General features: G+C 44.1%; 1 protein-coding gene across 1 annotated transcript; it reads right to left on the bottom strand.

The window, feature by feature from the left end:
- LOC132585834 (uncharacterized) lies at window positions 1–25,434 on the bottom strand. Its single transcript, XM_060257710.1, has 5 exons — window positions 24,773–25,434; window positions 20,706–21,302; window positions 17,776–18,982; window positions 3,020–3,723; window positions 1–1,767 (listed from the first exon to the last, which is right to left on the bottom strand). Exons 1-5 carry the CDS (start codon window positions 25,432–25,434, stop codon window positions 549–551), a joined length of 4,389 nt encoding a protein of 1,462 aa, XP_060113693.1. The 3' UTR covers window positions 1–548.
- Window positions 25,435–25,900: the final 466 nt, after the last annotated feature.

Here is a 25,900-nt window from a genome sequence, read left to right as displayed (position 1 = left end):
TTTATTGTGAATCAATCAATTATTCTTTATTGCATTAGCAAAGAAAAGCCATAAGAACAGTACAGAATAAGGTAAAATTGAAAAGGAAAAACATAATGAAATGATTTTAAAATTAAACATTTTCCAGTTAGCATTAAAATACAACTGCAAATTCATCATTAAAGTTGTATATCTAAAAATAAGGTCACAATTACACAGTATTAGCTAGCTAGCGTGCGCTTCTTCTTCTTCAATAAAATTCTGATTTGAATTATGCCATGCCTGCCATTCATTAGAGGCCCTGACTGGCTCTGGACAAGCAGGGATGGGAAAAGGAGGCTTCAAATCTGGAAAAATCTAGACTTTTTTTTGTTATTTCATATTGTAAAGTTCAATGATCTTAGGAATCAATTAAAAGGAAAATAAGCTTCTGATCTGAAATTCAAATCCGGTTGCCTTGTTCACTCGTTCTTGAGTTCTGGTCCTGAGAACAGTTCCAGACATTTAGCATTTGGCCTTCTCTTCCCCAACTGGTGTCTTGGGTCTTTGTGCCAGGACATCGTGACGGTTCAAGGCTCAGTCGCTTTTGCCCGAACACTCTCTGCATCTTCCACAATGTCCTTCAAGAAGCTCCTCAGCATGAAGAATGTGGTGACGAAGGAACTAGCTCCTCCAAACAGAGTGCCCAACACTGGTACGAAATCCAAGACCAGTTCAATTATTGTGAGACTTGCAAAAAACAATGACCTGCCCAAGAGGCCAATTACAAATTTGGGTGTAATCTCGCTGGACATCGGAGACTTTTTGATCGCAGATTTCAGCACTTGGTAATCTTTGCCAAACACTTTGGCAACTCTGCGGAGGGACTCTTCATCCAAGCCAAAGGCTTTGTAGAAATGGATCAGTGCGCCTGTCAAGATGCCAAGATCACAAGCAAAAGAAAGTCCCGGGATAGGAATAGCCCCCAAAACACAGGATACAATAGCAAGTTTCCATATAAGGGCCTCCATAGCAGCCTTTTTCTTTGCAAGGATTTTTCTTGAGAAAAGTGGCATAGCCATAATTAAGGCGTGTCTCTTGAGATCGTCCAGGTCATTTTCCAAGGTTTCCTGCAGATCTGGGAAATCATACATACTCATATTTCGGCTGGAGATGAGGAAAACCCTTGGATTAGATTGTCCTGTCTTCTTCAGGTTATCACAGACATATTCACGTATCTTCTGAACAGATTTTTCCATATTGAAGTTTTGTCGCCTAATTTCAGCAGCTATACTGTCATCCATTTTGGAGCGCACGAAGTAAAATGTCTTCTTCATTTTCTTAATTTCCTGAGCCAGGAGGACGTCATTCTCTGTGAAACGTTCTGAACCGACGATCATGAAGAAATCGTATTGGCTAAAATTGACCTTCCTGAGGTAATCCTGTGGCTTAAATTCAGGGGTCCCGATCCCTGGCAGATCCCAGATGGTTACATTCGGAAACAAGGGATGTGGATAGGCGTGACACTCCATAGTGGTTTGCATTATTCCAACCTCAGCTGCACCTTCTTCATAATCACTCATGCCCCTCAGGGCGTTAACAAGAGATGATTTACCAGCACCCGACACTCCTGTGATGGCGATGTCAAGCTTGACGTTTTCTAATTCATCTAACTCTTGACGAATTTCCTCAGTCACCTCTTCAAGATTTCTATTCATCAGAGCATCCTTCAGCTTTGCAAGGTCGATTTTTAAGAGTTTTTGAGGGAGGAAGAAATGGATTCCACTTCCTTTGGATGATTTGGTTGATCTAAGAAGCAAAAATAAATATGTAATTTATTTAGAAAGCTCCTACCCTCATTCACCTGTCTTTTAAGTGAGTACTTGAGGATGCTTACAGATGAAAGTTTTTTTGAACCTGAAAGAAAATGCTATCCTTTAAAACCTAAGAACAGGTGACCACAAGAAGTTAATAGTAACAAACAGCAATAAATCAAGCAATAGCAGTTGTTATTCAAGCTGTTCTTCTGTTGTTATCAGAAAAGCCACCAGAACAGGGAATGTATCAAGAAAACAATCCAATGCACCCACTAGGTGTCCATCAAAATAGAATCGGTTTTATTTATGGCAGGTCTACAGAGATCTTGCAATTGTTGACATGTTCTGTATAACGCTGGAATGAATCCAGAAATAAAGCTGAAAATGTCTTGATCAATTTTCTGCATTGAAAAGTGACACAATTATGTGACTGGAAGTCTGGTTGTAAGTTCTTTCTGACCAGAAAACAGTCCGGGGGGATTGGAGCCACACACTGGGAAATAGAGTCATAACTGTTCTATCTACCCATGGTCATTTCCAGGGGTGGAATTCTAGCAGCAGCTCCTTTGCATATTAGGCCACACACACCCCGATGTAGCCAATCCTCCAAGAGCTTAGAAAAAAGAGCCTTGGAGAATTGGCTACATCAGGGGTGTGTGGTCTAATACGCAAAAGAGCTCCTGCTAGAATTCCAACCCTGGTCATTTCTCCGATCAGAAATCACGTCTCTCATGGGTTTTAAACCGTAATAAGGGAAAAGAAAAGTACACAGTAGATTTATTTTGCCATATGGGAGCAGGACTTAAATTCACTTAGTGTATTTATATATACTAACAGGGCTTTTTTGTAGAGAAAGCCAAGCAGGCACTCCTTTGCATATTAGGCCACACCCTTGACATCACTATTGTTTTGCACAGGGCTTTTTTGTGGGAATAGCCCAGCAGAAACTCATTTGCATATTAGGCCATACCTCCTGATGCCAAGCCAGCTAGAACTGAACTCCTGTGCATTCCTGCTCAAAAAAAGCCCCATATGGTATATTTGATTGTCATAATATACTTATACCTATGTTTAAAATTAATGCACAGCTTTTTAAAATTGAGGTAAAGATACAAAAGCAGTTAACTCTAATCCATGCAGTTGCCCCCTCCTCCATCACTCCTGAACCAGGTCTGCATATTTAGCCATGCTTTTTGTTCATGCACAAAGAAAATCATATCAAGAACTGAATAAACCCAACATACTTGTCAGCTGGTGTTAAGATATGTCTCCTCGGAGCCTTAATTTCATTCTCTAAGGTCTTTTGCAGGAGGGGAAAATCGTACTTTTCTGGATACCAACTGGAGACAAGAAAAATGTGCGGAGAAGAAATACCAGCCTTCACCAAATTATCAGAACAACATTTTCTGACTTTTTGAAGGATTGCCTCCTCATTGAAGTCTGGATTCAGTTTTTCATTACTAATGCTGAGGTCCATTTTGGACCACACATAGTAGAACTGCTTCTTCATTTTCCGAATTGCATGGGACAGCTGGATGTCATAGACAGTGAAGCTATTTGAAGCAACAATTATGAAGAAATCATATTGGCTATAATTTACTCTTTCTAGGTATTCCTTGGCTTCAAAATTAGGAGTCCCAATTCCTGGTAGGTCCCATATTGTTATATCTTGAAAGGTGGGGTGTGGGTAACCCATTGGCTCTGTTGTTCCTTCTATCATATCCGTTTTGGCTGCTTCGTCATCAAAATCTGATAGACCCCGCAAAGCATTGACAAGGGACGATTTACCAGCACCCGTCAGTCCTGTGATGGCAATGTCAAGTGTGGTTTTTCTTGATGCAGTCAGATCTGAGAAATTTCCTTTTTCCCTGCCAGACTTCTCTTCAGGTTCACTGCTTACCACTGGTGTTGAACTTTTCCCTTCCATGGCTCTTCTTGATGATTCAGTTCACCTGATAAACAAATACAAATACTGTGATTGTTTACTCCTCCGTATAATGTTTCCTTCACATGTTTCTCTGGTAGGGTTGCCAAGCAGAGCGGGGGACTTTCGCATGCATAAAGCGTGCGCACAGCGCAATGACATCACCCAGAAGTGAGATCATCAAAGTGTTGGCACCCGTGTGGGGCCGCTCTAGGTGTTTCTGGAAAAACTCTATGGTTTCCCCAGACGCTCTAGCCATTTGGGAGGTAAAAACTCTATGGTACCTATTGTACCATAGAATTTTCCGTCCCAAATGACTAGAGCGTCCAGGAAAACCATAGAATTTTCCCGGAAATGCCTAAAGCGGCCCTGCACAGGCACCACCATTTTGATGATGTCATTTCCAGGTGATGTCATCCCGCCAGCGATGTAGGGGGAGGTTCCCCCCCCCCCACTGACCCAATGTGGGCTGGTGGATTGGGAACCTCCCGGGCAGGGGATTCCCCGCCCGGACCAGGGGTTAACACCCCTATTCTCTGATAAGCTGGATTCAATTGTTGTGGGGGGTGGGAAGGGTCAATTTACTTAAAGCTCCCTGGATAGAAAAACAAACCCATATCAGATCTGGTATCTGAAGAAGTTAGCAGTGACTCACGAAAGTTCATACTCTGCCACGTATTTTGTTAATATTTAAGGTGCTACTAGACTCTTGTCCTTATCAGATGAATTACATCACCATTTTTATTCATAAAAGTATTTATACCCTACTTTTCCAAAAGAAACTTGCATCCAAAGCAGCTTACCTGAAGACAGTCTTACTAGAAGGCAGCCTATTTGAAAGACAAATCAGTAAGTGATTTATTGGTATATTGTAGCAGGCTGAAAAACAGGAAAAAACAGATTGCTAAACTCAGTTCATCCCAGAAAAGAGGAAAATAAGTCCCCCCCCCCCAATCATGTGCACGAACACTAACAAATGCAGACACCCTGGGGACAACTGTCAAGAGACATGGCACCATCACTAAAAAGGCCCTGTCTTTGGTCATTTCTTTCTTCGTTTTGAAGGGCAAGGGTACCCTGGTGGAAACCTGAGTGAATGAGCTAGTCATGATAGAACAGGCAAAAGTAGTTTCAAAACAAGTTTGGGGATTTTGCTTCTCTGAACACTCCCTCATGCCACAAACAAATAAAGACAATTGCCTGATTTAAAGAAAGCTAGAGCTAACAGTTAACAGAAAGTAATACCACAATCATAGTTTATTGACAGAACTTTCAAAAGCAGCATGTATTACAAAACATTGTTTCTTTTGTCCAGACAGGATTGCAACCTCCAGGTGGGGTCTGGAGATCTCCCACTATTACAACTGGTTTCCAGACAATAGAGGTCAGTTCCCCTGGAGAAAAATGGCTGCTCTGGAGAGTGAACTTTATGGCACTGAACCCTGCTGAGGTTTCCCCCCCCCTCCCCCAAACCTGCCCTCCCCAGGCTCCATCCCCAAAATCTCCAGGTATTTCCCAACCGCGAGCTGGCAATTGTATCTCAGAGTCTGATTCTCTGAAAACTCATATGTAACAAGATGTTCCCTATAATGTCCTAATTCATCGGTCCCCAAGCTTTTTGAGCCTACAAACACCTTTGGAATTCTGAAGCAATGTGACTTCCAGGTGCACCCACACACGAAAAAAACATACTAAAAAAAGTATCTCCTCTCTCAAAGAAACGGAACATTTTTGGGATGGTACAGGAAGGGGGCATTGGTTGAAATACAGCTAATAACAAGGAGGGTAACAAATAAGTTCTAAAACCAATAGATCCTTTTCATGATAAACAAAAGTTCTTTATGTGAATAATTTTTTTACTCAGATCATGAATCTTCAACCATTTTGAGCCTGCGGGCATCTTCAGAATTTTGACGGAGACACGGTGCAGTCACAAAATGGCTGCCAAAAAATAGTGCCTCAGGAGGCAGAGCTAGTCACAAAATGGCTACCACAGCTTCCTTTGTGGCCTTTACAGGACTGATACATCCTTCCACACTGTACTGAAATGCAGACTTTTTGAAATTATGAGGGGTTACTATATTAAGCCTTTATTCAACCAATTGTCCCCCTGTACTCTGTAAACCCTTGCTCAGTGATAAGGATCCTAAGAACACTGTAACACAGGGGTGGCCAAACTTGCTTAATGTAAGAGCCACACAGAATAAACATCAGATGTTTGAGAGTCGTGAGACATAAACAAATATTACACACACGTCTTTATTAATACTCTTTATACTTTCTTTGCACAGAAAGATAAAATACATATGCATGCACTTTCCAACACAACCATGCTAGCATTCTAGCAAGGTTGTGTTGTAACGTGGGAATAACAGTCCCCATGAGACCAACACAGGGAAAGGTTAGGGAATTATTTTTGGCACCGGTGGGAGAAGGAAACATACATGTACCATATAAATAACTGTGACCACGGTTTGCATCATTATGCATCTCTCTTTGCCTTGACACCAAGGTTAGTAAATACTAGGCTTCCCAACCCCCCCCCCCCGCCCTGGCGGGGGACTCCCGGGGTGGAAGCCTCCTCCCCCGCTATCCAAATATCTGGAAGCGGGAGGGGGTGGGGGGAACGGCATTAATTTTGTGCCTCTCCCGGAGAGAGCCTGCCTGATTCCCTGCACCCACCGAAGGCTTGGCACTGGAGTCCAGTCATCACCCAGGCATGCTAATCAAGAGCCGAAAAAGAAGGGAAGGGAGGGGGGTGTCCTGTCAGTACGGAAGATTTGTAGAGCCTGCGCGATTTGTAGATCTCATTGCTCAAACGGTGGTTGGTGTGTAAATAAACATTCCTTCCAGGCACAGAGAGTGGGCGTGTGTGCAGGCAAGGAGTAGTCTCCTGACGCTGTTTTGCTCTGCGACTAAGGTGCTTTCTACAGTGCTTGATTTTAAATGATTTAAGGTATTGGTTTAGAGTGCTTAAGTTTTCGTTTTATGTGCTTTTCAGCCGGGCTGGGCTAAGCGCAGTCCCAGCCTTGTGTTCTTGTGGAGACTGTTTATTTTTTCATTGTCTTATCTGATTTATTGCCTCCTCTGCTTCTATTGCCTTTGGCTACCCCATATTCAGCTTAACTTTGGTATATGCTGGCCCGGGTGTCTGGAACATTCTGAAGAAATTTGTCTTAATTTTTAAAACCTTGCGAAAACTTTGAACCCAGTAGCACCTTTAAGACCAACAGAGTTTAATTCAAAGTATATTTTTCATGTGCAAGCATACTTCTTCAACGCATTTCCAGATTACAGAAGTCATTTTCACTTGAGAAAATGGGTGTTAAAACTAACCTATTTTTATTTGCTAGCATTGTTTAGCTGAGTTAATTGTCCTGCTCTCCTTCCCCCCCCCCCTTAAGATATAGCAGGTTTTTTATCACAACAAACACACCAAACAAACCAATCCTATAACAACTGGGGGGAGGGATTTTCTAGGTAAAGATCAAATAATTTGACAGGAATTGTATTTTTTGTGAAAAGGAAGCAATATAGTTTATTGCATTATGAATATGTTGGTTCTAGATGACATTTAAACATATTTTTGAGCAATGTTTCCTCTAAGCTGAGTTAGTGTGAGCTAGTTCAGTTTTTAGTCTCCAGTTCACACATTTTTGTCTTAGCTAAGGAAAAATGGCCCCACATGAAACTAATCTATGCAGGAGCTCATGACTTCAATGCCAATAGCTCACAAAGTAGAATTTTTGCTCACATGACCCCACAGCTTAGAGGGAACATTGCTTCTGAGTCTCAGGTGTTCTAAATGCAGTACTGCAGATATTGTTTTGATATTGTGTCCTTTTCTAATCCCACTAAATGGAAAGATGAATAACTGATACTTGAAAGTATTTCCTGGAATTATGGCATATCTCCAGATTACAAAGTCAATTTCTACTGGAGAAAATGGATGCTTTGGAGGGTGGACTTTGGGGGCATTGTAATCCACTGAGTTCCGTGTCCTCCCCAGGCTCCACCTCCAAGTCTCCAGGAATACCCCAACCTGGAGCTGGCAACCCTACTCCTGCCTCTGGTCAGTGACAGGTCCTAGCAACCCTAGAGCTATTCTATTACATGATGGTAACCAGAGCTGCTTATTAGGATTTTTGGTAGGGGTGATATATGCAAACCTCCACTCCCAATTGCTAGACATAGAGGAGGACATAAAATGCTCTAGTGTGTATATAAGAATTTTCTCTGGTGTGAATTATCTTAAGCTTCCAAATTGCCAAATTTCTGAAGCATAAAGAGATACAAATTCTTTTTTGTGGCGAAGGGAATGCAACTGAGAAATACCTGACCACATTATTACCAGAGGTATGATAGAGCTACTTAGGCTTGTAATTGTGTTTGACCTGAGAAGACAGCAGTAACTAAGTCTTACTAGGTTGGGAATGGCTTCCACTGTTTAAGGGGGAAGCCCATATCTGTTCTGAATTAAGTGACATTATTTAGCAAGCTTTCATCCAAATTTGTCAATTAGAATCTTATCATTTGAATTGAGTCTAGCACTAAAGTCTCTCCTCCCCTTTAGAATCAGGTGTGCTGGAGTATCTAATAAAAGTTCTTCAATAAAAAAATTCAGATTAATTACAGCACCATGCTATATAATAATAATAATAATAATAATATTTTATTTTTATATCCCGCCCTCCCCGCCAGGCAGGCTCAGGGCGGCTAACAGACACGGGAGTCCCATGATTCACATTAAACAATAATAGACATGGGAGTCCCGTGATTCATAAAACATAACAATTTAAACATTAATTACAATAAATTATTTAAAATACATAAAAACATATAAACATGTAAGATATAAAAATAGGTGCTAAAATGATGTATTTAAGATGGCTAAGTGTCTATTCATTCATTAATCAGGTTCTGTCTTAGTTACCACATGGTGATTCAAATGCTAACTGAAAGAGAAATGTTTTGCAAGCCCTGCGGAATTGGTTCAGGTCCCGCAGGGCTCGCACCATCTCTGGGAGATCATTCCACCAACGAGGGGCTATCACCGAGAAGGCCTGCTCCCTAGTGGCCTTCAACCTAACTTCTCTTGGTCCAGGGATTGTTAATAAGTTCTGAGAACCAGACCTCAGTGCTCTCCGGGGTACATATGGGGAGAGGCGGTCCTTTAGGTAGGCAGGTCCTCGGCCATATAGGGCTTTAAAGGTAATAACCAGCACCTTATAGCGAACACGGTAGACAACCGGCAGCCAGTGCAGATTGCGCAGCCCAGGCCGTGCAGGCTCCCACCGTGGTAGTCCCTCCAACAGCCTGGCCGCCGCGTTCTGGAGTCTCCGTGTTCGGTACAAGGGCAGCCCCATGTAGAGGGCATTGCAGTAGTCTAACCTCGAAGTGACCGTTGCGTGGATCACAGTTGCCAGGTCGGCGCGTTCCAGGAAGGGGGCCAACTGCCTCGCCCTCTTGAGATAGAAGAAGGCGGATCTAGCAGTGGCAGCTACTTGGGCCTCCATTGATAGGGAGGACTCCAGTAGCACCCCCAGGCTCTTGACTTTGCGCACCGGTACCAGTGGCACACCGTCAAAGGCCGGTAAAGTAGTCTCCCCTCCCGGTCCGCCACGGCCCACGCAAAGGACCTCAGTCTTCGCCGGATTCAACTTCAGCCCGCTCAGCCTGAGCCAGTCAGCCACGGCTTGTAGTGCCCGGTCCAAATTTGCTGGGACATCACCAGCCCGGTCGTCCATCAATATCTGATCATTTTTGCTGGGGAGGGATATATACATTTAGTATTAGAAGAGACCCCATTTTGAAGTGTAGGAGGATAGCCATTGCCCATGGGTTTGAATTTTTTAGATGGACACATTCAATTTAAGTGATGTAGAGATTAGGATTCCTAAACCCCCATGAAGGGTTTTAGAGGTGGGGTCTGATGCAGTGTGCTGGAAGTGATATAGAGGGGTGAAGCTCAGGAAGTGACATCACTTGACCTTTGACTTGGAAGTGATGTCACTTCCTTGCTCCTGGCTCCACCCCCAAAGTCTCCTGGCTCCACCCCCAAAGTCCCCAGATATTTCTTAAATTGGACTTGGCAACCCTAGTAAATACAGTTCCTATGAGAGCCATGAAACTAAAAGGGAACCCTTTGCTGCCCCTCTTTAATTCTGTCCCTCCTTCCAGTGGCCTCCTCAGCTTTTGCACTCTCTTTCCCTGCTCTAGGCCTCTGGGTGACATCTGTGGTGGAGGAGAGCTTGCAAGCCTGCCCATTTCCCCCTCCTTCACGCACAATGGAAATATTTGCCTACCTATGGGCAGCCCTCAGAGGCTGACTGAGGCCCCGATACTAAACACACTTACTTGAGAGTAAGCCTGCATTAAGTTCATCTTTAACATCCAGAAGCCGCACAGTATGCATGAAAGAGGTGGCTCCCAAGCCGCAGTTTGGCCACCTCTGCTCCAACAAATGCCAAATTTGTCCCAGTCCTTTTAACCCTTAAAAAAATTAAGAAATAACTGTCTTCTGCTGCTTGAAATGTGTGAATCAAACAGGTCTGCTGTGAACCTTCCCACAGGGCTGAACTGCCACCGAATCTATCATTTCAAAGGAAGTAAAGGCAGGGACACGGCTTCCTTATTCGGCCTTGCAGCCCTGCGTGAAATCTGCTTGGCGCCCCCAGTTAGAAAAAGAAAAGAAAACTAGTATTTCAAACAGTTTCAGTTCTGATCACTAAGCAGAGTTGCTGAAATACAGAAGCTGAGAGGGGGAGGAATAGCAACGAGAGTCCGGCTTACCGTTCCTGATCTCAGAGAGGCCAAAGAATCAGCAGAGGCTGTAAACTCACAGGGTGGACAGAGGCTCAAAGAGGGCAGAGCCTTTCCTTCCTCCCTTTAAAAAGCTTCTCTACAGTGAGGCAGCAAACTCGAAAGCAATTCTGTTTTCCCAGGGTTTCTGCTCCGCTTCCTTCTATTGGTCTGCCCTCCCAGTAACAACCCAGCTGGTTGGAGTCTTTTCCAAGTAGTATTGATGTTCTGGGAAAGACCAGAATCCCCCTGGTTTGCAGCTCCCAAAATGAAAACTGCATATTCAGCTGTCCTATTATTTAGTTGTGTTTAGTGGTTAACCACTTTTCTGCCCAAAGTGTGCTTAAAGCTGTTTACAGGGTTAACTCCCCACAATCTGTCACACTCACATCACATGGAATTCCTAAAAATTCTCTCAAAATGTCAAGTCTGATGTTTCAATAACGAGACCTTCTTGATAAAAAAGTTTCTAGTTTATTGTTAACATGTTGCTAGACTATAGGCGAAGATTGAGAGACTGGCGAGCATACACAAAGAGCAAACATTTAAGGTACGCGTCAAAGGAATTCCTTAGGGGGGGGCGCAGTTTATGCGGGGTACATTCGCACATTCACACATTGTTGTTACTTTATCGTTCTCAGGCCTTGGCTGGCCTTGGGCGCTTCCTGGGCACCGATTATCTCTGAGAAGGCACCATAATCTTGTTCCCATATTCAAGTTGCAAAGCATTGCTACATAAGAAAGGAAGGGAGGGGGGCAGGAGAGTTGGAGCTAGCAGCATCTGAATACAGTATGGTTTTTACCCAGAAGTCATTTCCTGGACCAGAGTTTAGGATTAAGCTATCTAGACATATAGCAGACTTGACACGCAGTAGTCAAAAGAAGCTAGACAGAGCCCTAAGCAGACAAGAGCGGCTTTGTTCTTACTCCAAAATTCAAGTCCCTCCTGCTACAAGTTTCAGGAGGCCTGAACTGACATCCTAGAGCAGGGGTGTCAAACTCATTTGTTATGAGGACGGGATAGGGTTGCCAAGTCCAATTCAAGAAATATCTGGGGGCTTTGGGGGTGGAGCCAGGACTTTGGGGGTGGAGCCAAGATCAAGGCTGTGACAATAATGCATGGGATGGAGAAAGTAGAGAAAGAAGTACTTTTCTCCCTTTCTCACAATACAAGAACTCGTGGGCATTCGATGAAATTGCTGAGCAGACAGGTTAAAACGGATAAAAGGAAGTACTTCTTCACCCAAAGGGTGATTAACATGTGGAATTCACTGCCACAGGAGGTGGTGGCGGCCACAAGTATAGCCACCTTCAAGAGGGGTTTAGATAAAAATATGGAGCACAGGTCCATCAGTGGCTATTAGCCACAGTGTATGTGTGTATATAAAATTTTTTGCCACTGTGTGACACAGAGTGTTGGACTTGATGGGCCGTTGGCCTGATCCAACATGGCTTCTCTTATGTTCTTAATCATAATTGAACTCCAAAGGGAGTTCTGGCCATCACATTTAAAGGGACGGCACACCTTTTCAATTCCTTCCTTCCATAGGAAATAATGAAGGATAGGAGCACCTTCTTTTGGAGCTCATAGAATTGGACCCCCTGGTCCATTCGTTTTGAAACTTGGGAGTTATTTTGGGGAGAGGCACTAGATGCTGTACTGAAAATTTGGTGCCTCTACCCCCCAAAAAAGCCCCCCCCAGAGCCCCAGATACCCGCAGATCACTTCTTCATGATTTTCTATGGGAATAAATCTCCATAGGGAATAATAGCATTCCCAGCAGACATTTCCCTCCCCTCCCCCCACTTTCTGACGACCTTGAAGTGGGGGGAGGGTCTCCAAACCGGGGGATCCCCTGCCCCCACCTGGGGATTGGCAACCCTAGGATGGGATCTGACATAAAGGAGACCTTGTTGGGCTGGGCCAATTCTGGCTGGGCCATGTGTGTACCTATTTAAGATTAGGTAGCAGAGATAGAAACTTTATAAAGGACACAAACAAACACAATTAAAGATTTTTAAAAAACACAACACCACCACCCCCTAAAACTAAAACATGCTTAAAACATTAGCACTTGTTGGTCTTAAAGCTGCTTTCTTTGTGTTTCTCCGGTAGGATCCAGGGAACTAGGCCAAGGAAGCTCTGGCTCTTTCATTCCTTCCCCAGGGGACCAGGAGGGGGAGGAGCCTCAGCCAATAGAAGGAAGAGAGGCTTGGATCAGTAGCTCTGCTGTGTGTTTGACAGAACCTCACAAAGCAAGCTCTTCCTCCCCCTGCCCCCCTTCCTCCCCAAGGGAGGAGCCTCAGCCAATGGAGAAAACAGAGGTTTTGCTCTGTTGCTCCTGTGCAATTGAGCAAGCCTGGCAAAGCAAGCTGTGATGCAGAAGGGAGCAAGAAAGATGGAGAAGGAAGCAGATGACAGCCAGATGCTCAGGGGCTAATAGGAACCCTCCAGGAGGGGGCTGTTTGACACCCCTGTCCTTGAATGTCCACTGTTTGCAACCACTCGTGGTCTTCCATTTCTCCTAGGCTGCATACTTTTGCAGCCTATATTTTTATACACTTTTACAGCTCCGAAGGGCATGTAAAATGGAATTCAGGACCTCCAACTCACTGGTGGGGGGAGCCCCACCCCTGAAGAGCACTGGCATGCCACATTATTATTTTAAAATGGGTCTAGGTGTTGAAAGAAGATATGGATAATGTTCATTCATTCATTATAGGGAAAAGGGGACCCCCACATTTCCCCAATTTTTAGCATTTAAACTTCTGTGTGCTAGCTTTCTGATATGGTGCATTCAGCTTTCAGACTTAGAGTTAGACCCACCCCCCCCTTCTTTCGTTCCTTGTGTTTTAATTTTTCCACAGCATTTGTTCTTCTAGTCAGCAATAGATAACATTTTGGTTGGGAAAGTTTTCAAAAGCCAGGCTGTTACAATTTATGGCATGTAGCATGAAGAAGTACAAGGACAAGCTGTGAACACAAGCTGGGGCCATGCACATAAATTCTATTGTTTTGCTGAGTAGATAAGGGAAAATTGTTGCTAGGCAATGTTGTAACTTCCTAAGTAACCTGATCTTCTTTGTATGACCAAAAGCCCAGCCTCACGGCCGGTCAAAGCTAGATTGTAAGCTCTTCAATGGCAAATTGCCACAGAGCGAGATAGGAGGATCACGTCGGGAATTCTTGAAGAGGCAGGGGGTTGGTCAGGCTAGTTAGAGAAGGGCGTTTTGCTTGCTCTTCTCTCCGCTGTCTGCAGAAAGCGAAGATAAAGCTGTTTTCTCTGAACAAAAAGGTCTCCAGCTTGGTCATTGTTATTTGGATAGGGGCATAGCTCCTAAAACCGGTTAACATGGGGAAGGACAGGGTGGGTTGCATTAGTGCTTAGCTCTTGTGCCCTTTTTTACATGCCCAGGGAATACTGTTGAGCACTTTGGGGGTCAGGCAGCAATTCTTCTTCAGACCAGTTTGGCCTGGGATCCTGAAGGAGTGTTTGTTGCTGTTGTTGTTTGGTTTTTGTTATCTTCTGGGCATGAAGCAGGAGTCACTGGGGGGTATAATATGGGGAGTTACTTGTGAATTCCCTGCATTGTGGAGGATGCTGGGCTAGATGACCCCCACAGACCTTCCAACTCTTTGATTCTATGATTCTAGGACACAGAAAATCACGGGCCAAATAAACTATTGTCTGTTCCAGGTAGGCCAATAAAGGTGACTGACTGACTGTTCCAGGTAAATCAGTTGAAACATTTGCCGTGTCCCTGAGTTCCCTCGAAGAATTCCTCAATCTCTCCTTTCCTCAGCACTCAAGGAATTAATTTGCGAAATGAAATTACAGAAGTATTTCAGCTTTACCACTGGACCCCAATTCACCTCCCAAACAAAACTTGCCTCCACCTAGCACAGAACTAGAGAATTCATATCTTCTGCCCTCAGGAGAGTACTGAGGAAGATCTTGCCTGCTTGTTACCAGTCAGCCAGCAGCAGCCGAGTTCCATCCAGGCAGGGCTGGCGCATAGGGATACGCCAGGTAGTCAGCTGCATAGGGCACCACCTGGCATTTAGGGGCACTACTGAATGCCCCCTCCCCCCCACCCCACTGTTCTTGCCTTCCTGGATCTGTGCAGACCTGGGAAGGCGAGAGCAGCTGGGTGGTGCACCAGCATGTGCTCTCCTCTGAGCCTGCCTTCTTTTTCAAGGGAAGGCAAGCTCAGAGGAGAGCATGCGCTGCTCCACCCCGCCCTTGCCTTCCCAGGTCTGCCAAGGGCGGGGGCAGGGGCACAGCCTAAGGTGCCAGGAACTCTGGCACCGGGCCTGCATCCAGGATAAGTTGTGTCTTCCTCTTCCTGAAGGTACCTGACATTCTGGCTCTTAGCCCAAGTCCTTTCGTTAGCCAGTATTATTGAGTAGAACCAGCCTACGAACTGTTTCTTCTCATTTTTATTGGTTCATTCTTTTGTGAGGGGGATATTTTGGCGAGCAGCTTTGGGTCCTCCTGTGGGACACAGCTTTAGTTAGGAAGACCACAAGCCTGCTTTAGTAACATCCTTATGGATTAACCCACAGCTAGGCCTGACTGAGAAGGGGGAAAAAAATGGAAGAGTTCCCAACACACCAGTCTTATCTATAACACACTAGTCTTATCTACAGCCTTACTGTATTTCCACCGTGTTTCTAAGCAACAATAGAAGGGGCTTTTATAGTCCAAACCAGATTTATCCGGTCAAGACACAGGCGAAGTAGAATTTCTTTCTGCTACATAAATTCCGTCCAATGAGATTTTGCCAGCCTGGCAGAGTGTATCAGTAGGGTGTAGCTGACTCCTGCAATGAAGGTATGCTAGACGTTGAAGCCAATTAGTGTGTGTATATGCTAATATGTGCCAATGTGGCATCAATAATATAAGATTATGACCATTTTGAAAGGTTAGAGCAGTTTAGTAGTCAGGTTTTGGCTTGGCTCTGCTCTCCGGTTATTGCAATGAATGTTTTTTCTTACTCCTTCACCTGAACTTCAGCTGTATGTCATTTATTAGCCAAAGCATTCAGGTTTGCAGATCTGTACAGCCAGGGCTTTTCTTTTCTTTTTTAGAAAAAGCCCAGCAGGAACTCATTTGCATATTCGGCCACACCCTCTGATATCGCCATTGTTTTGCGCAGGGCTTTTTTGTAGAAGAAGCCCAGCAGGAACTCATTTGCATATTAGGCCACACCACCTGATGCCAAGCCAGCCGGAACTGCGTTCCTGTGTGTTCCTACTAAAAAAAAAAAAAAGCCCCGTGTACAACACCCTCAGCAAGAAAAGGAGAACATAAACATCCTAAATAGGTTAATGTATTATAGGGCGCAGAGTGTTAAAGCTGCAGCACTGCAGTCTGAGCTTTCTGCTCACGACCTGAGTTCAATCCCGGTGGAAGCTGGGTTCAGGTAGCCGGCTCAAGGTTGACTCAGCGTCCATCCTTCCGAGGTCGAAAAAATGAGTACTCAGCTTGCTGGGGGGAAAGTGTAGATGGCTGGGGAAGGCAATGGCAAACCACCCTATAAAAATACTGCTGCAAAAATGTGATGCGACGTCAATCCAGAGTCGGAAATGACTGGTGCTTGCACAGGGGACGACCTTTACCTTATTATAGCGTCTAGAAATCCATCTAGAAATCCATCTGGAGCTCTGAGAAGCCACTCTTCCAGATCCCAGTTTCTAATTACCCACTACCCAAAAAGACTAGCATACAATTCTTGGCTGAGAGAACTAAAGCATTAATATCAATCAATCAATCAATCTTTATTATTGCAGTCAACGACCAGTACAGTCCAAACAATCAGGACAAGTTGTATTAGGAAATCCATTAAAATTTAACATCTTAGCTTCTATATTAAAATCCAAATGAATTGTATATAGTAGTATAATAAAATATAAAATACAAAATCCTAAATTGTCTATATAAAAACAGACCTTGCTCAAAACGACCCTCCGTAGTTTTCAGTGTTTGCAAAAGCATTAATATGAAGAGACATAGATATAAGCCGTGCACCTCACCATCACCACAAAAATCAGAACCCAAATTTTACTTTCACAAGAAGGTAGGCTTATTAATACAATGAAAAGCACTGCAGTCAGAGAAAGGAAGAAAAAAAAATTTTTTTTTCTACCTACAAATTATTTATGCCTTGTCACAGGTTGAGGCCTGCCGTGCAAAAACAGGGAAACAATGTTATAAGGACGAGCTACCCGCTAGCAGGGGTGGAATTCTAGCAGGAGCTCCTTTGCATATTAGGCCACACACCCCTGATGTAGCCAATCCTCCAAGAGCTTACAAAAAAGAGCCTTGTAAGCTCTTGGAGGATTGGTTACATCAGGGGTGTGTGGCCTAATATGCAAAGGAGCTCTTGCTAGAATTCCACCCCTGCTGGCTAGCATTGTGTTTGGACCAGTATGGATTGGCAAAGGATGTTTCCAGTCTCATGTGACTTCTGCAGATCAAGTGCACTGAACTGGCACACTTGGGGGTGGAAAGCCTCCCTCTGGAACCAGGGCTTCCTTTGAGCAAGAACGCAGTTCCGGCTGGCTTGGCATCGGGGGGTGTGGCCTAATATACAAATAAGCTTCTGCTGGGCTTCTTCTACAAAAAAGGCCCTGCCTGGAACTATCTATATAGAACCGTTCCTTATTTCACATGAAGGTGCTCAATTACGTACATTCTTTTGTCCAGGTATCAATTTGACAGAGCAGAAGTCTATCCATGGTTGTCAGTCAAGGTGAATGAAGCGGAGCCTCCAGAACCAGAGGCAGCAGACCTCTGAACACCAGTCCAGGGAAACAGCATCATGGGAAGGCCTTGGCTCCTATGCCCTGTTGTAGGTCCTTCATCGCAACAGGTTGGCTGCTGTGTGAAATAAGATGCTGGACTAGAAGGACCACTGGTGTCAATCTAGCAGGCTTTTCTTATGTTCTTGGGGGAAATAAGCATTGAACCAGATAGTCACACAGGACATTTTTTTCTAGCAGGAACTCCTTTGCGTATTTGGCCATACACCCCTAATGTAGCCAATCCTCCAAGAGCTTACAGTAGGCCCTGCCTTGTAAGCTCCAGGAGGATTGGCTACATCAGGGATGTGTGGCCTAATATGCAAGGGAGTTCCTGCTACAGAAAAAGCCCTGTATTCACACTTTTCTTTCTCATACTTGAGTGCTGGTCCTGTGCACAATTCATACTCGTCTTCCAAATCGGTTTCGAGGATTTTTATTTGACGATATCGTAATGTTTAAGGCTCAGCAGCCGTTGCACGAACATTCTCTGCATCTTCCACGATGTCTTTCAGGAAACGCTTCAGCATGTGGAATGTACTGATAAAAGAACTAGCTCCACCAGCCAGAGAGCCCAACAGAGGTACAAAATCCAAGACCGTTTGTACCGTCATCACAGACCAACACAGCCATGACTTGGCTAAGAGGCCGCTGATGAATTCTGGAGTGATCTCGCTGGATACTGGAGATTTTTTGATAGCGGCTTTCAATACGTCGTAATCTTTGCCAACCAGTTTCGCAGCTCTGCGGAGAGAATCCTCATCCAAGCCAAAGACCTTGTAGAAGAGTTTCATGGTCACCACCAAGATGTTCCAATCACAGATGACACAGGATCCTGGGACAGGAATCATTGCAATATTACAAGATGTGTGGGCTACTTTCCATATAAGATCCTCCATTGCAGCCTTTTTCTTTGTCAGGATTATTCGTGAGAAAACGGGCAGAGATGCTATAAAAGCGTGCTTCTTGAGACCATCCATGTCGTTTTCTAAAGCCTCTTGCAAGAGTGGGAAATCATACATGTCCAAATCATGCCTGGAGATGAGAAAAACCCTTGGAGAAGTCTCCCGTGCCTTTTTCAAATTCTCACAGCAGTAGTCCCTTATCTCCTCAATGGTTTTGTCCATATCGAAGTCTGGGTTCCTAGCTTCCGAAGCCATACTGACGTCCATTTTGGAGCGCACGTAGTAGAACTTCTTCTTCATTTTCTGGATTTCTTCGGCCAGCATGGCATCGTGCAAAGTGAAGCGTTCAGAGGAAACCAGAATGAAGAAATCGTACTTGCTGAAATTGACCTTCTGTAGGTAATCCTTTGGCAGAAATTCTGGTGTCCCAATACCTGGTAGATCCCATAAAATTACATTGGGAAATAAGGGATGAGGATACTCATGGATTTCCATAGTTGTCTGCTTCACTCCAGTACTGGCTGCACCTTCTTCATAATCAGTCATGCCTCTCAGGGCATTGACAAAGGACGATTTACCCGCACCCGAAGCCCCTGTGATCGCGATATTAAGCTTGGCATTTTCTAAGGCATCCAATTCGCGACGAATTTCAGCTGTCACTTCTTTGAGAGATTTTTGCGCTACAGTGCCTCTCAACTTTGCGAGGTCTAATGTTAAGTTTGTTTTTGAGATGAAATTGTAAATTCCAATACTTAGAGATAGCTCAGTTGATCTAAGAAATAAAAGAAATGCATGTTGATTTTGGAAATTCCTACCACATCTTTCTGTTAAATTAGCACTCAGGGATTCTTACAAATAAAAAGGGTTTTTTAAAATATAACATAGCAAGATAATGCAATCCTTTTAAACCCAGGAACAGGTAATGGCCAATAATATATGGGGGCAGAGGAACAAGGCTATGGTTGCCAGGTCTCCCATCCAAGTCCTAACCAGAGCCAACCCTGCTAAAGCTTCAAAGATCTCGGCCATCTAGGCCAGGGGTGTCAAACCCATTTGTTATGAAGGGCGGATCAGACATAAATGAGACTTCATTGGGCTGGGCCACGCCAGATCAGGCCAGGCTGTGTGTGTTCCTATTTAAAATTAAGTAGCAGAGATAGAAACTTTATAAAGGACACAAACAAACACAATTGAAGATTTAAAAAAAAAACACTTAAACTAAAACATGTTTAAAACATTAGCACTTGGTGTTAAATGTGCTTTCTTTGTATTTCTCCCATAGGATCCCGGGAACTGGGCAAAGGAAGCTCTGGCTCTTTCATTCCTTCCCAAGGGGACCAGGAGGGGTAGGCGCCTCAGCCAATAGAAAGAAAAGAGGCTTGGCTCAGTAGCTCTTCTGTGTGATTGATAGAGCCTCACAAAGCAAGCTCTGCCTCCCTGCTTCCTCCCCAAGGGAGGAGCCTCAGCCAATGGAGAAAATAGAGGTTTTGCTCTGTAGCTCCTGTGCAATTGGGCAAGCCTGACAAAGCAAGCTGTGATGCAGAAGGGAGCAAGGGAGAGGGAGAAAGAAGCAGATGACAGCCAGAAGCTCGGGGGCCTGATAGGAACCTTTCGGGAGCCTGATTTGGCCCCTGGGCCGCATATTTGACACCCCTGATCTAGGTCAAGATTACAGTTCTCTTATGCATTCAAAATCATATCACTGACCCAAGCCCCCAATGGCCTGGCTTACTTTCCTCTTCTACAAAGCCTACCCCTTCCTGACTAGGATACAAGTCTCAACAGCAAAGGGCAACTTCACAAGAATACCATGCTGGATCTCTTTTTTTTCCTACCCAGATTAGAAACTCTAAAACCAAAGAAAGCAGAAAATAAATCTTCACATTTGGCAGTGGACTGACTCATTGTTCCCAAGACCTACCACACACACATACACCAAATCTGATCCACTCAAGCACAGTGGTGATCCTCAGCCTTTCAGAGAAGACTGGTAGGGTGTATGGTAGTGATGAGCCACACAGAGCATTGTTCTTCTGCACTTGGGACATGGGTAGAATCACCTGGTATCAGGAGGCAATGGGAGACATGGCCTCCAAAGCATCACTACCATGAACATAGAAACCCACACTGGGATGGGCAAAGATCAGCAAACTAGACTGGTTTGATTCTTCATTAGCACCCCTGGGATTCTGCTTTCCTCGGATCGAGTGATTGATTCCCCACTAGTCGTTGCACAGCCACATTTTGGCCCACAGCTGCCTCCAACTTCCCTTGCATCTTCTTGATTGCTAAAAAAACAAGATCAAGAAGATGTGAGGGGATGTGGAGGGAGCCGCGGGTCAAAATGCAGCTGCACAACAGCTAGTGGGGAATTGATCGCTTGATCCAAGAAAAGCAGAAGTCCGTGGATCAAGTGACTGCTAGTGAGGAATCAGCCTGGGTTATTCACCAAATTACAAGTCAACATTGTTGTGCCTTAGTTGAACCCAACATACCTCTCATGACTCTCGTCCATTACGTTCTCTAAAGTCCTTCGCAGGAGGGGGAAATCATACTTATCCCGGTACCAACTGGAGATGAGGAAAACCTCTGGAGACAAAACGCCAGCCTCCACCAAATTATTAAGGCAGTATTTCCTGATTTTTTGAATAGTGGCTTCTTCATTGAAGTCTGGTTTGATTTTTTCATTCTTAATACTGTTGTCCATTTTGGAGCGCACGTAATAGAACTGCTTCCCCATTTCCTGAGCTGCGTGGGACAGCTGGATGTCATAGTCAGTGAAGCGATTAGAAGCCACAATGATGAAGAAATTGTATCGCCTGTAATTTACTCTTTCTAGGTATTCCTCAGCTTTAAAATTAGGTGTCCCAATTCCTGGTAAGTCCCATATTGTTACATTTTGAAAAGTAGGGTGTGGGTAACCTGTTGGCTCCATTGTTCCTTCTATCACATCAGTTTTGGCTGCCTCTTCATCAAAATCTGATATCCCCCGCAGGGCATTAACAAAAGATGATTTTCCAGCACCTGATACCCCTGTGATGGCAATTTCAAATGTGTTTTTTTTCAACTCATTCAGTCCTTGATTAGTTGATCTGAAAAAGAGTTGAAATAGTTAACTCCTGCTAGAAAACAGTGATTTCCTTCTAATAATCTGGATTTAGCTGAGACAAAAAATAGATGCACTTAGGGCAGGGGTGGCCAATGGTAGCTCTCCAGATGTTTTTCCTACAACTCCCATCAGCCCCAGCAAGCATGGCCAATGGCTGGGGCTGATGGGAGTTGTAGGCAAAAAACATCTGGAAAGTTACCGTTGGCCACCCCTGTCAAGGAAAAAAAAGAAACCCTTATCAGATGCATTTGGCTGCTACCAGTTTAAGACAATACTAAAACAAATCACAATATTAAATCCTAGCGGTGGCAAGCACAAACCTATCAATTTTATATTCATCACAGAATGATTTCTTAAAAACTGAGCAGAAGAAATATCTGAACTGAGTTCATTGCAAAACTGAAGAAAACATGGTGTCTGTAGCCATCGCTTCTGGTTTCAGACCAGGCACTAGAGTTGCAAAACTTATAACTGATCTCCAGATGACAAGTTTCCCTGGAGAAAATGGGCAGCTTTGCTTTGGTTTATATCTGGCTGAGCTCCCTCCCTTCCCATCCCCCAGTCTCCAGAAATTTCCTGCATCAGAGTAGACCACCCTGAGACATGAGAGAATGTTAGGCTTGCCGATCCCCAAGTCCCTAATTAAACACATAGAACCAAAGCTGTGCAAATAAGATTTAAGTATTCATCACACTATTTATTTATATAACCTTTGTCTTCTTTCAGACACTTCTGTCCTTATAAGTTTTTTCAGAATCCTTCACAGTCCATTTCATAGCACAAAATCAAAAAAAATCCTTTCTTGGATGCCGAATTTCGTTGTAAGATACCAACACCTGCTGTCCAGTGTGACTCTTACTCGCAGGAAGTACCGTGCATTCAAATTCTTTTCTTTTCAGGCAGCAATCCGCTTATCCACCAGGTGCAGTAACACGATTCCGGCTATTCCCGTGTTTCATTTAAATTTCAACAGGCTGCATATTTATGCTAGGAACGAACAATATCACAAATTAATAATTATGCCAACACATAATTCCAAAAAAACCAAAGTAATACACATAACAAACGTCACATTTACAAAGTCTCACCCCGTGCTTAGGCAACTGCTCTCATTGGCTTTTACGCTCCATTCACAATCTGTACGACACGGTTCTCTACCACAGACTTCCCCCCATTCATTATATACTTTAACACACGTGTTGTCAATTACCCCACCCTGCAGTTATTTTACACTATATACATCTTTTGCCAATTTTTAACAACTTCAAACAAAAACAGATAAATCTAAAGACGCATTTAGTCCCGTAGGAGGCACGGTACGGAACTAATGAATGAAGAACGCCTCTTTTTGCAGCAAAATCCTTGTGGCATTCTCAACATTGTATCGGTGTCCTTTAAGAGCATAAATCACTGTACATTTAAGCTCATCAAATGTATGATTCGTATTTATACAATGTTGCACTGGTGGAGCTTCACAAATGCCCTGGCGAACCCGGGACCGGTGTTCCAGGAAATGTGCCCTCAGGCTACGTGTACCGGACCCCACATAAAATAATAAACATGGACAACGCAAAATGTAAATAATTCAAAGTTGTTAAAAATTGGCGAAAGGTGTTGTATATGGTGTAAAATAACTACAGGGTGGGGTAATTGACAACATGTGTGTTGAAGTATATAATGAATGGGGGGAAGTCTGTGGTAGAGAACCGTGTCGTACAGATTGTGAACGGAGCGTAAAAGCCAATGAGAGCAGTTGCTTAAGCACGGGGTGAGACTTTGTAAATGTGACGTTTGTTGTGTGTATTACTTTGTTTTTTCGGAATTATGTGTTGGTATAATTATTAATTTGTGATATTGTTCGTTCCTAGCATAAATATGCAGCCTGTTGAAGTTTAAATGAAACACGGGAATAGCCGGAATCGTGTTACTGCACCTGGTGGATAAGCGGACTGCAGCCTGAAAAGAAAGGAATTTGAACACATGGTACTTCCTGCGAGTAAAAGTCACACTGGACAGCAGGTGTTGATATCTTACAACGAAATTTGGCATCCAAGAATGGATTTTTTTTTATTTTGTATTATGAAATGGACTGTGAAGGATTCTGAAAAAACTTTTAAGGACAGAAGTGTCTGAAAGGAAAAAAAGGTTATATAAATAAATGGTGTGATGAATACTTAAATCTTATTTGCACAGCTTTGGTTCTGTGTGTTTAATTATCTGCAAGCTGTGGCTTCCTGTAATGTTTGCTTAATCCCCAGGTCCCAGCAGGGGCTCTCCTGCTTTTCGAGGCTCCTTCCCGGTCTCAGTCAGCTTGTCAGCGGCAGGAAGCCCCAACCCCACAGCCACCATGTGCCTTTCCACCTCTGGAGGCTTCAGACTCCGCTTGGAAAGGCTTCCCCTTGGGATGGTGTGTCTGTGTCTTTAAGGCTGGATGGGGGTGGGGGGAGCAGGCAGAACAACATGGCTGCTCCCAGGGCTGTGAAAGCAGCCCAGACCCTCCCTTGGTTGCATAATCTTTTCAGAGGTCCTTTGCATAGGACCTTTGGTTGCTCTGTGTTACTTTGAAGAAGCTGGAGCACCACATTATAAACATTACTTTCATTGCACTTGAAGGATTGATTTCCATTATCAACTTTGTAATTTTTTGCGTTAAGCCTGTGGAAGCTTCAGAGAAACGGAGGCAGAGAGGTGCCGCCTTCGTAGCTGTCTGCTACTGTTGGCTTTTTTTCTACAGCAGTTTGACTTGTGAAGAAGACTCTATCTTGCCAGTTCTTGGCTGAAACCATTTGAAGGAGTATTGGTCCCAAGAAAGACTGGGCATATTGTATAACTTCACCTATTTTGTCCTTATTAAGGACCATGCATATTGTATGACTTCATCTTATGTACCATTCACTGCTTTAAGTGTTTGTTTATGTTTCTTTTATAAACTTTAATGAGAATTTGTTGAGCATATTGGAGGCTGGTTTAGTCACAGAACCTTTAGGGGCTCCCTTGCTAATCCCCAGGTGGGAGCAGGCCCTTCCCCCACTTCAGAATCGTCAGAAACCAGGTGGGGGGAGGGAAATGTCTGCCGGGCACTTCATTATTCCTTATGGAGATTGATTCTCTTAGGGAATAATGGAGAATTGATCTGGGAGTATCTAGGACTCTGGAGGGGCTGTTTTTTGAGATAGAGGCACCAAATTTTCAGCATAGTCAAAGCTTACAATTTTCTTTTAATTGACCCATGTTGTTCCCTTTCCAGAGCCTTTAAAAAAAACTTTTGTTCTTCTCCAAAACATGCCATATCAAGACATGCATTAAACCACTAACTAAACCCAGGGCTTTTTGAGCAGGAACGCATAGGAACACAGTTCTGGCTGGCTTAGTGTCAGGGGGTGTGGTCTAATATGTAAATGAGTTCCTGCTGGGCTTCTTCTACCAAAAAAGCCCTGACTAAACCCAACATACCCGTCGTGGTTTCTCTTTTCCGTGTCCTGCAGAGCTGCTGGTCTTGAGATATATTTTCTGAATTCAGCAATGTCGTTCTTTAAGGTACTCAGGAGGAGAGGGAAATCATACATGCCCTGATTCCAAACAGAGGTGAGGAAAATCTTCAGAGAAGAAATACCAGCCTTCACCAAACAATTAAGGCAATATTTCCTGATGTTTTGAAGGGTGGCTTCCTCACTGAAGCCTGGTTTCCGTTTTGCAGCCTCAACGCTGATGTCCACTTTGGATCGCACATAGTAGATCTGCTTCTTCATCTTTTGAATGGCATGGGACAGCTCGATGTCATAGGCAGTGAAGCGATTGCAAACAACAAATATGAAGAAATCGTATTGGCTGCCATTTACCCTTTCTAGATATTCCTCAGCTTTGAAATTAGGTGGCCTAATTCCTGGTAGGTCCCATATTATTACATCTGGAACGGTGGAGTGGGGGTAGCCCACTGGCTCCATTGTAGGTTGCAGCGCACCAGTTTCAGCGGCCCCCTCATCATAATCTGACAGACCTCGCAGGGCATTGACAAGGGATGATTTACCAACACCCCAAGTCCCTGTGACGGCAATGTCGAGTGTGGTTTGTTCAAAAGCTTCCTGTCTGTGTTCTGTTGAGTTTTTACCACCCATGGCGGCTCTTGAACATTCAGTTGATCTGAAAAATAAACACAAATATTGGGTCTGTTAACTCTGACTGCTACGTAATATTTACATGTCGTTTTCCTCAATCTAGATTTAGCTGTGGGGGAGGGATCAGTTTACTTGAGGTGTTTACCATGGGTAGAACAAAACAGACCATTTCTTCGTTATGTTATGGAAAGCCCTATATGGTATGGGACCAGCAGGCCTCAGATTCAGCAGGAGCTCCTGAAACTTTCAGATGGTTCCCCTTCTTCCTCCCCACCTACCATGTCCAGTGAATAGTAGGTGCAGCTGCATAACAATCCCTGGATTAGGAGAGCAGGCAGCCAGACAGCCACAAGGGGCTTTGCCACACCCCTACCAGCCCTTATTAACCCCTGGAGAAGCCTACACCACCCTTTCTCCACTTCTTATGTGATTCTGGGCAGCAGGTGGTTTGCTGGCCTTTTGACTG

This window comes from Heteronotia binoei, chromosome 17, assembly GCF_032191835.1.
Source record: "Heteronotia binoei isolate CCM8104 ecotype False Entrance Well chromosome 17, APGP_CSIRO_Hbin_v1, whole genome shotgun sequence".
Lineage (NCBI taxonomy): Eukaryota > Metazoa > Chordata > Lepidosauria > Squamata > Gekkonidae > Heteronotia > Heteronotia binoei.
The sequence above is the reverse complement of the archived record's forward strand: the minus strand, read 5'-3'. Positions and strand labels throughout refer to the sequence as shown.